At 36.5% G+C, this 14,783-nt stretch overlaps 1 protein-coding gene across 1 annotated transcript; it reads right to left on the bottom strand.

Annotated features, from left to right (window-relative positions):
* Window positions 1–8,364: 8,364 nt before the first annotated feature.
* Window positions 8,365–12,177, bottom strand: LOC111897499 (probable serine protease EDA2). The gene is made up of 12 exons (XM_023893455.2): window positions 11,843–12,177; window positions 11,489–11,614; window positions 11,238–11,393; window positions 10,423–10,605; window positions 9,902–10,018; window positions 9,757–9,810; window positions 9,605–9,676; window positions 9,332–9,525; window positions 9,140–9,234; window positions 8,975–9,049; window positions 8,791–8,874; window positions 8,365–8,697 (listed from the first exon to the last, which is right to left on the bottom strand). Exons 1-12 carry the CDS (start codon window positions 11,999–12,001, stop codon window positions 8,582–8,584), a joined length of 1,431 nt encoding a protein of 476 aa, XP_023749223.1. The 5' UTR covers window positions 12,002–12,177; the 3' UTR covers window positions 8,365–8,581.
* Window positions 12,178–14,783: the final 2,606 nt, after the last annotated feature.

The following is a 14,783-nucleotide window of genomic DNA, read 5'->3' as shown; positions in this document are numbered from 1 at the left end:
GGAATGAGGAGACTCGATGAGTTGACGCCTCAACTCGTCGAGTAGGATCGCGTTTTGGGGACTAGTTTAATGAAGGGACTCGACGAGTCGGGTATTTGGACTCGCCGAGTCGGCGCTGTGAAGGAAAACCCTAATTGTCTGGGTTTGGGACCTATTTAAAGGCCCTTATGGCCTTCAGTGGCGGCCACCTACACCTTTGAGAGACCCCTGTCGAACCAGAGAGCTGAGAGAGTGAAGAAGAGCCATTTTGGAACATTCTTGAGGTAGATGTGCAATGGAGTAGTCATTTCCAGCAAAGGGAGGTCAAGGGGGGTGTCGATTCAGAGCTTCTGAGCTTGCATCTTCACCATAAAGGTATCAAATCGTTCTCCCTTTTCTGTTTTGGGTAAGATTGGTGATTTTAGGGTTTTCTAGCTTCTTTTATGGCTTGATTTGTGGAGTATAGTGTCCCATTCAGTGTGAAGCCATAGATCTGGACCCAAAGAGGTCCAGAGAGTCCCTTCCATCCTGCTTTATGCATTCTATTTGGAGTTTTGAGCTAGGGTTGTTATGTAATGAAGGGTTCACCCAAATGAGCTTGTAGAACCTTGCATGAGTGCCCAAGGTTCAACCTTTTCGTGGTTATTGGCTTTGAGGGAGTTAGATCTATGGTTTGGTGAAGCAGATCTGACCTCAGAAGGTCAGATGAGAGTTGTCATGGGAGCAACTCGCCGAGTCCATAGGCAGACTCGACGAGTCGAGTCGGGGTTGCTCCGCGTTTCGTTGCCGAGTAACTCGACGAGTGGAGAGGGAACTCGTCGTGTCTAAGAGGTTTAAAAAGGATTTAGAGAACCCGCATGGACTCGCCGAGTCACTCTTGTGTACTCGCCGAGTCACTCTTGTGTACTCGCCGAGTCTGGTCGGTGTTGACCGTTGACTTGAGTTGTCTTATGTTGACTTTGGGAGTTTTGGTCAACAGAGGTAATAGAGGTCAGGGAGGGGTAAAATGGTCTTTTACCCATTACCTGACTAGAGAGGGAAATAGTAATCGTCGGTTAATTAGAGTTGAGACTTCGAGTATTAATTAGATATATTTGCCTTATGTGTTAGGTGGTGGCGAGTCCAAGGTTCGCATGTGCAGATAATTTCTTTCTGATTGCCAGGGGAGTCTTCTCACTATACTTTACCTTGAGTAGGTAACCAGAGTTATGTGACAGAGTATTTGTATACTGTGTATGTTATGGGTTGTACTGCATTACTTCTATGTGATTTATGCTGTGCATGTTTACAAAGTTAGAACCGGAAGGTTCACAGAGATAGAACCTGAGGGTTCATAGAGGTTGGGTGCACGGACCCACATAGTTATAGCCTCGAGTGGCTAATATGTGTTATGTGTGGTATTTTGGGGAACTCACTAAGCTTCGTTCTTATAGTGTTTTGTGTTATGTGTTTCAGGTTTCTCTCAGGATCACAGGACAGCACCGACTCGATTATACACACCAGGGAAAGAGTCATGTTTTGAGGATCCTGGTTTATTATGCAAGTGAAATGGAGTTATGTTTTGTAATTTGATTATGAATGAGATTTTAAGCAAAGTGTTTTTAAGAATTAAACGATTATTTTTAAATGAAAAATTGTTTTGAAATTTTCGGTGTTTCAAGGATCGACCACATCAGTCTCTAGCACAAGCTGGATGACCATGATCAGAAGTTTAAAGTCGTTGGTGTTGTGATGGGTGGCGTGATGGTGAGAATGCTCTTGTTGATGGTGGTTGTGCTCTATTTCGTTCTTAAGCTTGGATGATGGGTGGATTTGAAATAATGGTGGTTCGTGGTTAAGAAGCTTATTCGTATGAAAATTTTCTGTTTTTTATTTTTATATTTGTTATTTTTTGGCGAAATATGTAAAAGACCTGTCTAAATGACATGCATTTTGTAAGTGAACTCCAATGATGAATGAAAAACTTGTCTAAATGATAGGCATTTTGTAAGCTTGGGTGACGTTCTTTGTTCATTGCTTATGATCGTATTTACTTGTTAATTGTCATAAAAAATTCTGTTGAAAGTGTAATAGTAATGGGAAGAAGGAAAAAGTGGGGATGTTAGTGACCCCACATGCCTTGCATAGTGGGGGTAATATAGTGTTTTACACGTACTACCAATTACTTAAAAGTTTCTTCTATACCTACTTGTTTCATTCTAGCACATTGTTTTCTTCTTCAAATTTTCTCCACTGTGAAAGCTACATAATGAATAACATGGAATGTGGATGTGGAGCTGAGGCTATAATAAGAACATCATGTACTACCAATAACCAGGAAGGCCCTTTTATGCATGTCCGAAAAGGTAATTTACCATTTGTTCAGTTTCTGATGTTAACCCTAGTTTTTTTTTAACATGTACCAATGCAAGCAAATAGTTGGAATCGAGATGCTCATTCAGGTTTTATAGCTTGGGTTGATGAAATGTAGTGGATCAATGAAGGTGTGATCATAACTGGGTTGTTTAGGTCGAATAAAAAGCTTCAATCTGAGGTCTTTAAGTTGAAGGTGTACCTAATATGTAGTTGATTTTTTTTTTTGGTTTAATCATGTACAAGTTGTAATGAAGGTCATTTGGGTTAAATTATGAACAACTTGTAATGTACTTTGTTTTGGTTTGTATGTTTAACTTGTAATGTACTTTTTTTTTGTTTTGTATAAACAAGTAAAATATTAGACCACATGTGTTAACTGATTTTACAAGGACCACATGTTCGCTTGTAACCTAACCAAGTTAACATTGATTCCTGGAACTATTGACCCAATGTTCCCTTGGGTAACATGCACCATGCACGATCAAGAAAACAAGTACATATCTTTCTTAAACAAACCAAATTTCTCAAACAACATAAGTAGTACAAACAAATAAACAAGTACATATGTTTCTCAAATAAACAAAGTCAGCACAAATCCAAACTTAACAACCTAGTATAACCCAATTCCAAACATAACAACTAAGTCCAACCAAACACAACCAAGTTAATACATAACAATTTAAACGAAATCAGATCCTAATCATTAAGGTCCAATGGGTTTGCATTGGTATCTCCTTTCCCATCTTTTCCCTTCACCCTCTTAGCAAGTTTCATCTTGATGATTCTCTTCGATTTCTTTCTTTTACACTTACCTACTGTTTTGTGTCCACTTTTCCCTTCATTCACTAATTTTGATCCAATGCTTCCTGCAACAACAGTTGTGCTCCTTCACCATTTTCATTGACTCATGTTCCTTCACCATTTTTATTGACAACTATTCCTTCACCATTTTCATTGAAACCTCCCACTCCTTCGCCATTTTCATTGAAACATACTCCTTCACCATTTTAATTGACACATGTTTTCCTTTTTTTTCACATGTAGTTTTGGCCTCCTACCAACTTGAGGTTTTTGCACTTGAGGTCTTTCAGCTTGAGGACATGTGACCTTGTTATGCCCCACTTTTGTATACACACTGCATGATATTTTTTCCCTGTCATAGACACAGTGTGTCTTGGGATCTTTTCTTATGCATCTCTTCTTCTATTAACCTGTGATCTACATGGTATTCTTCTCTTCATTGGTGGAAGAGGAGGTATGAAGTCAGTAGGTGGCCACATATTGTTACCATTCATCCCATGAATTAGATACTTATAAGTGTTCTTGTACACTGCACCATAGAACATTGTATCCACATAACCACCAACATCTCTATTCTGAAATGATATAGTTGCAACTGAATGCACGCATCCATACCCATTAAGTTACCACACTCTACAAGTACAAGTCTTCTTGTCCAGGTCAACAACATAGGACTCAGCCATGTTTCTTGGTTCAAATTGGTTTATACCACTTGGTAAAACCTGCCAATACCTATTGCATACATAACATAAGTACCTACATATAATTATGTGTGTAAAGATATAGAAGGTACCTTTAAGCTCTTTTTAATTGATTCAATAAGAGTGTAATCGCTAGGCAAGTCTTGTAATTAGGCCATAAACTACCTTTGATCTTTAAATTATATATTCTCTACATAACATACAATCTAATCTCCTCTAACATGGTGATGATTGGATTTTTCCTTGCATCCCTGATGACAATGTTGAAGCTCTCAGATAATCCATTCTCCACTGCATCATATATCCTCACTTCTTGAAAGAATGTTTTACTCCAATATTTGGGGTTTGTTTCCATAAGATAAGCAAAGGATGTAGGGTTAAGCACTTCAATCTCCTTCATGACAACATTGAATAAAGGCTCAGTGGATGCATTTCTTGCCTTCCAAAACATGGTTTCATAGTGCACACCAATGAATATTTTCCTAAAGTTGGCAACAATATGCCTTGCACACTGTCTATGTTCAGCAGTAGGCATTACTTCCTTGACAGCCTTTAACAACCCCTATACAACAATGGTAACATGTTAGATAAAATGAAACCACCAACTACAATATTAAAAAGTAAGAAGTAAACAAGTTACCTTATGCTGATACGACATTAATGTTATACCAAAACCATTATCCGGTTGAAGGTCATCTCTAAGGTTTTCCAAAAACCATTTCCAATTTTCTTTGTTCTCTACACAGACAACTGGCCATGCAATTGGGAATATGTGATTATTGACATCTTTTCCTATAGTAGATATAAGATCTCCAGTACATAACCCCTTTAAGAAACATCCATCTAAATTTATAACCATTCTGCAGCTCCCTCTCCACCCTTGCTTTAGCCCATCAAAACACAAGTAAAACTTGATAAAATAATTCTTACCATCTGGCATAAAATTGACATCCATTTTGACTGTTGATCCTAGATTTGATCTTTTAATCTCCTCACCATATGACCACAACTTTTCATAGTGCTCCACTAACGTTCCTTCAATCAGTTCAATTGCATACTTCTTTTCTCTTCTACACTGTCCCATACTTACATCTACACCAAATTTCTCTTTAACTTCATCCGTAAGTAGCCTGACACTAAACTTTTGTTTCTGTCAGAATTATGTTGTGTAATGAGTACCTATCCAGGAATAGTTCACAATTGAAACTAACTTGAAGTTTCTTGCATAGTTATGCTCATTTATGAGACTCTTAATCTGGAAAGACTTTTCCTCACTCATCCAAGAAGCCCACATCCTAAACTTACACTGCCCAAAACAACATTTCACTAATAATGTAACATCTGGAATCCTAGGTACATCATTTTGAATATTTATTTTTGACGTTTATAGAGCGAATCGACGAGTTGATGCTATGACTCGTCGAGTCGAGTCGCGCGTGGTCACAAGGGTTTAATGACCTACTCGACGAGTCCAAGAGGCTACTCGCCGAGTAGCCGCTGGAATGAGAAACCCTAAATCCCCGGGTTTGGGACCTATTTAAAGGCACTTATAGCCTCCTTGGGCGGTCACACTTCGCAGAGAGAAACCCTAACCAGCCCCTTTCATTGTGTAGAGAGAGAGAGAGATAGAGAGAGAGAGAGAGAGAGAGAGACCATTTTGAGCATTCTTGTGCATTTTGGAGGAAGGATTGGAAGGGTTGGTGCATCTAACCAAGGGAAAGCTGTGGATCTTTCATTCTTCTGTCATTAGCTGCTACTCAGAGGTAAAAAGCTCTCATCATGGCCACATATTCATTAGATCTCATTTTTGGGAGTTTTTAGGGTTTTCTCCCAAACCATATTGTGTTTGAGTTATTTGTGCATGGTTTGAGGTTAGAACCTCAGATCTGGACTAGAGAAGGCCTTTAAAGTCTAGAGATTGGAACTTTATTGAGTTAGAGGCAGGTCCACATGCATTCAACCTTCCTTGGAGCTTGTAATGGCTTTATGGAGCATTTATGCCATGCATAAACGTAAAGATCGAAGCTTTACGTGACATTAGATCCTAAGGAGCCTAGATCTAGTGTTTAGAGTGATGGATCTGCCCTAAAACATCTGAATAGGAGTATGGACTGGATGAACTCGCCGAGTCCATGGGTAGAGTCGACGAGTCGATTAGGGTTTACCCGATAAAGTCTGAACACGCTGCAACTCGACGAGTAGACGGGTCTACTCGGCGAGTAGAGTTGGTTTTCATAAGGTCTTTGAGGGAACGAGGGGACTCGACGAGTCCTCCCGGTGCACTCGACGAGTTGAGTCAAAATGGAATGTTGACTTAAGTTGACTTCTGTTGACTTTTGGAGTTTGGACCAACTATGAGTAATGGAGACCATGGAGGGGTAGAATAGTCTTTTACCCTTACCAAGAGTTAAAGAGGGGTTAATAGGAGCTTATTAGTATAATTGGTCTAATTAGAGATAATCACCATATGTATTAGGCGGAGGCTGATTCGTTGATTCGTGTACGAGGTGTATTAGCTTGCTTACTTCGAGGTGAGTCTTCTCACTATACTTTACCTAGAGTGGTAACTATGTGTGAACAGAGGGTCTTATGTGCTTGCTTGAGTTAGGCATGTTTGTGTGATATGTATTGTATGTTATATTATGTGTTACTTAGACCGGACCGGAGGGTCCAACGAACTATAAGACCGGAGGGTTCTCAACCAGACCGGACCAGAGGGTCCAACGAGCTGTGGGACTGGAGGGTCCCACTGAGACACATTGACCGGAGGGTCTTCCAGAGCTATAACCTCGAGTGGCTAATTATCTGTGTGTGGTATTTTGGGGAACTCACTAAGCTTTATGCTTACCGTGTTATGTGTTATGTGTGTCAGGTACATCCGAGGATCGCGAGAAGGCGCTGGCATGATTGTACACACATGTTTGAGATTATGGTGAGGGTTCTTCTGGGAATTAACATTTGTTGTGAATTTATGTTGACAATGATACACTTATGATTTTCATGAAATATATTATATGAGATTATGTGCTTTAAAAATGAAAAAATTGGTTGAAAAACTACATCGTTACAAATAGTCTCATACTATCATTTTTTTTTGTAACATAACAGATAACCATTTACTACAACATAGTTACACATCATATGTTCAGTTGTTTAGGATTCATAAATCTCATACCTAATACATGTTTTTGCTTTTTCCAATGAACATTCTCATTGTAAATAGCCTGGTCAGTGGATATTAACTCATCCTCTTGTGGTGGATCATATGTGTCTTCACGAGGTGGACTGTAAGGGGGGGGGGTGACTTGCTCCTTTGGGCACAACTTACTTAGAAACTCATTATCTTTTGTCTTGTTCGTAGGAATGCACTCATCAGGTTCAGTGTCCTATCATCTTGCTCGCCTTGCAAATGCTCCCTTGCACCTTGGATATCATCCCTACCACCATGTAAATCCTGCATGTTGATTCCATCATCCGTATCCATACGGCTGTGCACTTCTTCATGATCTTCATTTGCGCCAGATAATTGGTCTAAAGAACTGCAAACTTCTGCTTGCTCTTCAAGAATCCATTGATGTACATTAACACCAATATGGTCCATATATACATCAATTACACAATCAGAAGCATAACCGACTTCGATTAGTTCCATATAATCCATGTCGGTGGACATTATCCTCAATCCATCAGGAAAATCAATATTGGGCATGAAAAAGTACACATTCACACATCCCTCAACAACGAATCTTTCAAGGAACTCCACAAATTCGTTCTTATCCATTCCAACAAAATCAACATCATCAAACCTTTTTTCGGCTCCATCTGAGTAAGTAATAGAGGGCTACTTGGTAAAAATTCCAGCAAAATGTAGATCAATCTTCATGAAAACGGCCATAGCAACGACAAAGTTTGCCGATTTGAGAGAAGAACACTTGAAGAAAAGGCTAGGACCGAAGAACAGTTGAGCAACGGATTTCGATGAAGAAGTTACAGAAGAAAGTATTCGAAAGAGACAGTTGTGGGGTTTAAAACGTACAATATCTCTGATTAACTCCTATATACATATATCAATGATGTGGCCTAAATTAATCTAATTGGATAATACGTGGAATTAGAAAATTGTTACGTGGGATGGGGGTCACCAGATGACCCCTTCATATTTCCAAAAGTGTCATTTTAAAACCAAAAATTATAAGCATATGCCCTTAAAATGCAAAAAATAGTCACAAAGAATCATTTAAACCATTATACGTAACTTTGTTGGGTTACAGTGATAATAACCCAATATATTAATTTGGGTAGCTGCTTATTAAATATATCTTCGACCACCCTCTTGCCCAAGGTTACAACCATGTCCTTCGACTTGTCTCGATGCTTGTTCACTCCATGACAAGTCAACTCGCCCCAATTTTCTCCACCCATAAATAGTATTTCCACACACATTAACCTTGGAGGACCATATGCACAATCTTAAAATTTGGTTTGCTTTGTGAGCCATAGAGATCATATACATCAATACTATGTAATATAAGTAAATGAACAATAAAGCTCTTATTTAAAAGTTCAAAACTTACACAACAAAGGTCATATAGTCTCCTCGATGTGACTATGACACGAGATGCAACTCATAGAGATCATATACACCAAACGATAGCAACTATACATACATTCGTAGGGAAAGACATAATTCCCTCATGGGAGATTGCTGATAATTAGTTAAGCAACATTCATTAATTACTTCTTATCTACATTGAACTCCAACTTGCAGCATGACACTCAGACAACCACAAGTCTATATATTCTGTCATTTGTTCTCGCACTTTGTTAACTGCTTCGGGTGAACTACAATTTTTAGAATTTCCTGCAACATAAAACATAATTCGAGTATATTAATTGGGAAACGTTATTAAAGTTATTAGTGACTATATAAGAGGTGTTGATTGTCCAAATTAACCTTCGAGAACTAAAGGAGACTGGGGGCATCCTCGTAAATCACTTCCATGCCCACAGTTATCACACTTGACTATGTATGCTGGCACTAAGAAAATATATAAAAACAAAGGGATTAATTTCATGGTGGAAAAAAGCTCAAAAAAGTAATTTTTTTTTTTTTTAATTTTAATTTTATGGAAACTTACTATTTGGAGATGAGATTTGTTTGGATGCATGTCGCCATGGATCTTGTGATCCATTTGTAAAAACTATCTTCGAACCTACATACGAATTTGTCCTTAATCTAGACAACATTTAATGTAAAAAAAAAAACCTAACAAAATTTTTTTTTTCTTTTAAAATTTTTATACCAGCAATATTCGTGCCCCCATAGTACAAATTTGTGGCATCAACCTCAGGATAAACGCCTTCTCCAAAAACATTTTTGCATAAATCCAAGTGATACCTATTACATATCAAAAAGCAATTTTTAGATTATCATATAAGTCAAAAAAATGGTGAAATTAAATGAACATTGATATTATATCATTATTTGCACATGCCTTAAGTCGATCTTTGAAGAGCGAATACTATCATTAAGAGGTGCCACTTGAAAAAACGCAACTTCACTACAAACTTGGAACCACCATAATCGATCAGTAGATTCAGGTTTCTTTAAATATTCTTGAGTATATCCTTCTATATCAACTCCAAAAGTACCAATATAATATTCGTTTACATATTTTGCATACGCATCCTTCAGAAAATAGAAATTTGTTTATTTTGTCAATAGAATTCGAGAAAGAAAAAAAAAGAAAAAAAAAACGAAAAATTACCACTAAATCCTCGTTAGCTTTCTTGGCCTCGGTCATTGGGGTACAAAGTTTATCTGGATTTCCGTATTGAAACTGAAAAATATTTATTTATATTTATAACATTCGTCAAAAAAAAAAATGCATAAAAAAATTAAATTAATAAATAAGGTTACCACTACGGCTGCAGCATCCGCTAGAAAATACATAAAATCAGCATCGATGTGTAGCTGAAATATATTTTATAAAAATAGACATCAATGGTTTGAGATTTTAAAAATAATATAGAAGTGGAAAATATCAAAATATAAAAGTAAATACCGCAGCAGCACCGAATTTAGCTTTGAGTGATTTTCCATCTGATGGGAGTCTTCTTTCAACAAGTTGAGTCACTTCTTGTAATATAGCTTTACATTCTGGCCCTGCTGACTCACCCATCTGCCACCGAGGAATTAAAATAAACCCGTGAAATGAAAAAATATATATATATATATATATATATATATATATATATATATATATATATATATATATATGAATTAAAGAAATTGCAAATTTCAAGGCGCAGTACAGGATATGACATAACCGGTTGTACTGTGTTTGACGTGATAATGACAAGTGACAGGTGACAGTTGACAGTCGAAAAGTAATAAAGGATGTACTACGTTTGACGTGACAGTTTGACAATTGACAGTTGATGGCTGACAGGGAAATTTGTGAAAACAATTGTAATTTTTTCTACAACCAAAAAAGGTGGAATAAGATGGGATAGGGTTCACACTTGATCTGTCATCTGTGTAAAAGACGTAAATGCCCTTCTTTTATATGAAATGTTAATTCACCTGTTGATCATATTGATAGTAGTCGAGAATGGGATGAACTACACCAGAACTTGCAAGGCTTCCACATGTTAAGTGTGGGAATTTGAGACGAAACCATGCACTAAGAGCTCCAGCATATGAGATACCAAAAACAAACCATGGGTTCTCAATGTTTGTTCTATTGAGCTTCAAATTTAGAGATTCCTACAAAATCATTGAAAATAATATGTTATACTACATATAAAAACACTATTTGAATTATGAAGGTAGTCAATTTTACTAAAGATTTTATTTTGGGAATGTTTGAATTGTGTAAAAAGTTCTATTGTCTACAACAAGATTTTAGGGTATTAATATAATTCATATATTAATACAATTCATATATAGCAACTAAATACGCGTTTGTCTCATTATTAATTTAAAATATAGAGTGATTTTTATTTTGGGAATGCAAAATCCATATCTTCACTTCACTTCTAAACAAAAGGGTAAAATCGTCAGTTACTCATATTAAGATAATTCATTCGGTCCAAAAAAAGAAGCAGACTTTATGTATACAACACTTATTTATTTAACGTTTTACCCTACTGAGGGGAAAAATATTCGAGAATATAACGGCCCACTTATGGAAATTAAAGAAAATAACAAACGAGGGCAAATTTGTAAAATGTTGAGCTTTAGTGGGAAACCCTTCTTTCTATTACTTTCCCTATTAAGTTTTTATATTTGAGACTCTGTATTAAGTCCAAAAAAAAAAAAAAAAAAAAAACTCATATATAACTTACCTCATTAAGTCAATTAGATGAAAAAGACACTCACACCCATAAATAACTTGCCTGATAAAATTGACGAAAAGCAGCCAAGTCAAAAAGCGCCTGTTTAGATGACAGAAATTTCAGATTTTCTGTAGTGAAAGTCTTAAAAGGGGAACTTTTTCCATAGTAGCGATGTTCAAGAGTAACAACAGCAGCTCCAAATTTCTTAGCCAAAATCTGTATGAAGTTCAAAAGCTTCATCATTATCAGTGTTTCAATTCTTCAATTACAATTAAAACTCCATAAAAGCAGCAAGAAAAGATCAAACGTACACCCATATAGTCATTGGTTATTCCACGACATTCAGATTCACCACATATTACCAAGAAGATCGGTCCATCAGGAATCCTGAATTCGTCTAAGTATTCATAATACCGCTGTTGAAATTTACGATCATCCTGTATATACGAAAAGTTCAAAATTCATAATCTTGTTGCAGAATTCGCTCTAATTAAACGACAAAGCGACTCAATTTAACTATTGAAACTCGGAATGTATACAATCGGATAGATTATAAATTGAAATTTACACCCAAAGTCAGCTTGTAAAGAAAATCATCGAAACCCAAAATCGTAGATAACAATCTAACACATGCATAGAGATATAGCAAGAGAGAGGATTCATACATAGGGGGAAAAGTGATCGAGAGTCTGATTCAACCACAAAGCTTCCTTCGTAAGATAACTGCTGCTGTTGCTAGTCATACGATTGATTCGAGAAGTTAACAACCCATTACAGATATTAATCATCAACAGTGACCCAACAAAACCCAGTAACGCTCTCATTTTTTTTTTCACAGTTCTTCTAATTTGTAGTTCAAACCTAGTTTTCTCTTTGTTTTCACTAAGGATTAGTGCAATTTGAACAGTTTGATGCCTTTTTTTTTTATCGTGTTATCAGATGCTAGTTCTACTGGCTGTGGGTGTCTTTGATTTTCTTCGAAGTCTTCTTGAGGTGTTTTGGGGAGTCCCAGGTCGACGGTGCTTGTTATCCGAATCGGGTTTGCGTAGACCGGGCTGATAATATTCGACCCGGTCGAAAAGTATGGGCCTTTACAATTGGAACTAATCGATCAAACAAAGTTGATTTTTAATCTTTTGGCATATGGCATAAAAAAGAAATTATGTTTTCATTATTTTCTTAATGTTCTTCATAATTGAAGATATGGATTTTGGATTTTTATTGTAGGGTTGGGAAAATAGGGTTTCACTAAAACTGCTTTAAAAATTATATATATATATATATATATATATATATATATATATATATATATATATATATATATATATATATATATATATATATATATATATATATATATATATATATATATATATATATATATATATATATATATATATATATATATATAAACAAAATTGCAAAAATGGTCCCTATGGTATGCATTTTTTTGGGGATTTTAGTCCAAACCCCGACTTTTTTGGATTCGTAGTCCTTTTGAGCTAGTATAATTGCATTTTTAGTCCCTATGAATAGTAAAATGACTGTAATACCCTTAGTCCCTATGAATAGTAAAATGACTGTAATACCCTTAGGATATTTATTTTCCATTTTCTTTCATTTCTTTTTAAATCTAATACTAATTTATTTATTTAAATAATTAAAAAAATAACAAGGGGCCCACATTCTCTCTCTCTCTCTCTCTCTCTCTCTCTCCTGAAGAATTTCATCTTCTTCGTATTCTTCATACATCCCCAAATCAACACCATAACTCTTCTTCTTCTAGAATCGGTACTTATACACTCAAGAGGTTGTTTAAGTATAAATATTACAACATCAGGTAGCGGTGATTTTCGGGGGTAGTGTTCTTTATGTTTTTGAAGGTGAAACAGATTAATTAGGTTCAGATTGATAGAGAAGATGATGGGTTATTTGAAGTGTTCTTGTTGTGAAACAGGTTATTGCACCCCACCCTCCCCTCTTCGGTCACCCCTCTCTCCAATTTGTTGTAAAAGATTAGATAATGATTAAGATTCACAGAAGAATCAAATATATATCCCAAATTTGTAATACCTTCAAGTCCAACAATTAAACCCAAAATCGATTTCAAATTAAACCAAAAATCGATTCCATGGCTTCTTAGCTAAGCTTTCTGATGTAGAGGCTTCTAATCTTGAATATGCTTTTGGGCTTCTCTTGGTTATTCCTGAACAAGTTCATCATCTTCATAGCAAAACCAAATCAAACGAAACCCAGATCAAAGAAAACCAAAACATGAAACACAAATCATTGAAACAGGACCAATAACAAAAACTGTAGAAACAAAAATCAAAACCGGACCTATAACATAACATGAAACACAAATCATCGGTCTTGCTCTCGTTTCTTGTTATCGGCGACGTTCGTGGGTGAGACGGGGAAGGAGTGGCAGAGCAATGGTGGTGGGGTGCAATACCGAACCAGTGGAGGGCGATGGAAGGTAGTGCGGTGGCTGCCTCAAGATCGTCGGAGGTGGCAGTGCGCCCTTCGTATTCGTTGAAGTTGAGATCGGAAGAAAAAAATGAGTTGTGTGCTTTATTGTGAGAGAGAGAGAGAGAGAGAGAGAGAAAGAGAGAGAGAGAGAGAAAGAGATGTGGGCCCCAAATTAACTAATTATTTTATTTTTCATTTATATTAAATAGAAAAAGCATAAAAATATATCACAAGGGCATAATAGTCTTTTTAGTTTACTGAGAGACAAAAAACACAAAGAAACTAGCTTAAAAGGATCACCAATCCAAAAAAGTCGTGGTTTGGACTAAAACCCCAAAAAAATGCATATCACAGGGACCATTTTTGCAGTTTTGTCATATATATATATATATATATATATATATATATATATATATATATATATATATATATATATATATATATTAATGTTCATTTCAACTATTTATGTATCTTCAGGGATACTTTTGAATATATTCATAGTTAAAGGTAGTTCAACATTTTCTCCTATTTAGTTAGGTTTATCTTATTGTAATGTGTACTCTTTTTTGGTATAGGAGTTGATCAACGCCGTCGTCGATTCCTTCACAAGCCTAACATACACGTTTTCTCTGTCGTCATTCCTCAACGTCGCCTCCAACAACGTCAGATCGTATCGATAGTACTCGTAAGCTCTAGATCCGAAACCTTTGAAACAGACGATCAAACCCTTCTTTGCCCAAACAAGTCGCCAATGCCAGATCCTAAATCTCACTTACTCTGCGAATCAAGTTAATGTTTTGTTAGCTTCATCAAAACGAAAGCAAGCCACACCCTACACTTTTTCAAAGAAGACGAAGAAACATCCTTTGTTATCCAATTCAGTTCTTCTTCCTGTTGTTATTCTTATGTTGTTTCTTGCTCCAATCGTAACTGAATCGGTTGCTCGGCCAGGCTTCGTCTACACCAAAACTAGAGGAAGATGCACTCCACGATATTGGAGTAACCGGCAAGAGGCGTGGCCAAGGATAATACAACTAGGGATCGTCTGTTTCAAAGGTTTTTGGATCTAGAGCTTATAAGCGCTACCAATACGATATGACATTGTTGGAGGCAACGTCGAGGAATGACGACGGA

The sequence above is a fragment of the Lactuca sativa genome, chromosome 3, assembly GCF_002870075.4.
Source record: "Lactuca sativa cultivar Salinas chromosome 3, Lsat_Salinas_v11, whole genome shotgun sequence".
Lineage (NCBI taxonomy): Eukaryota > Viridiplantae > Streptophyta > Magnoliopsida > Asterales > Asteraceae > Lactuca > Lactuca sativa.
Note: the sequence above shows the minus strand (reverse complement) of the source record. Positions and strands in the feature narration are given on the sequence as shown.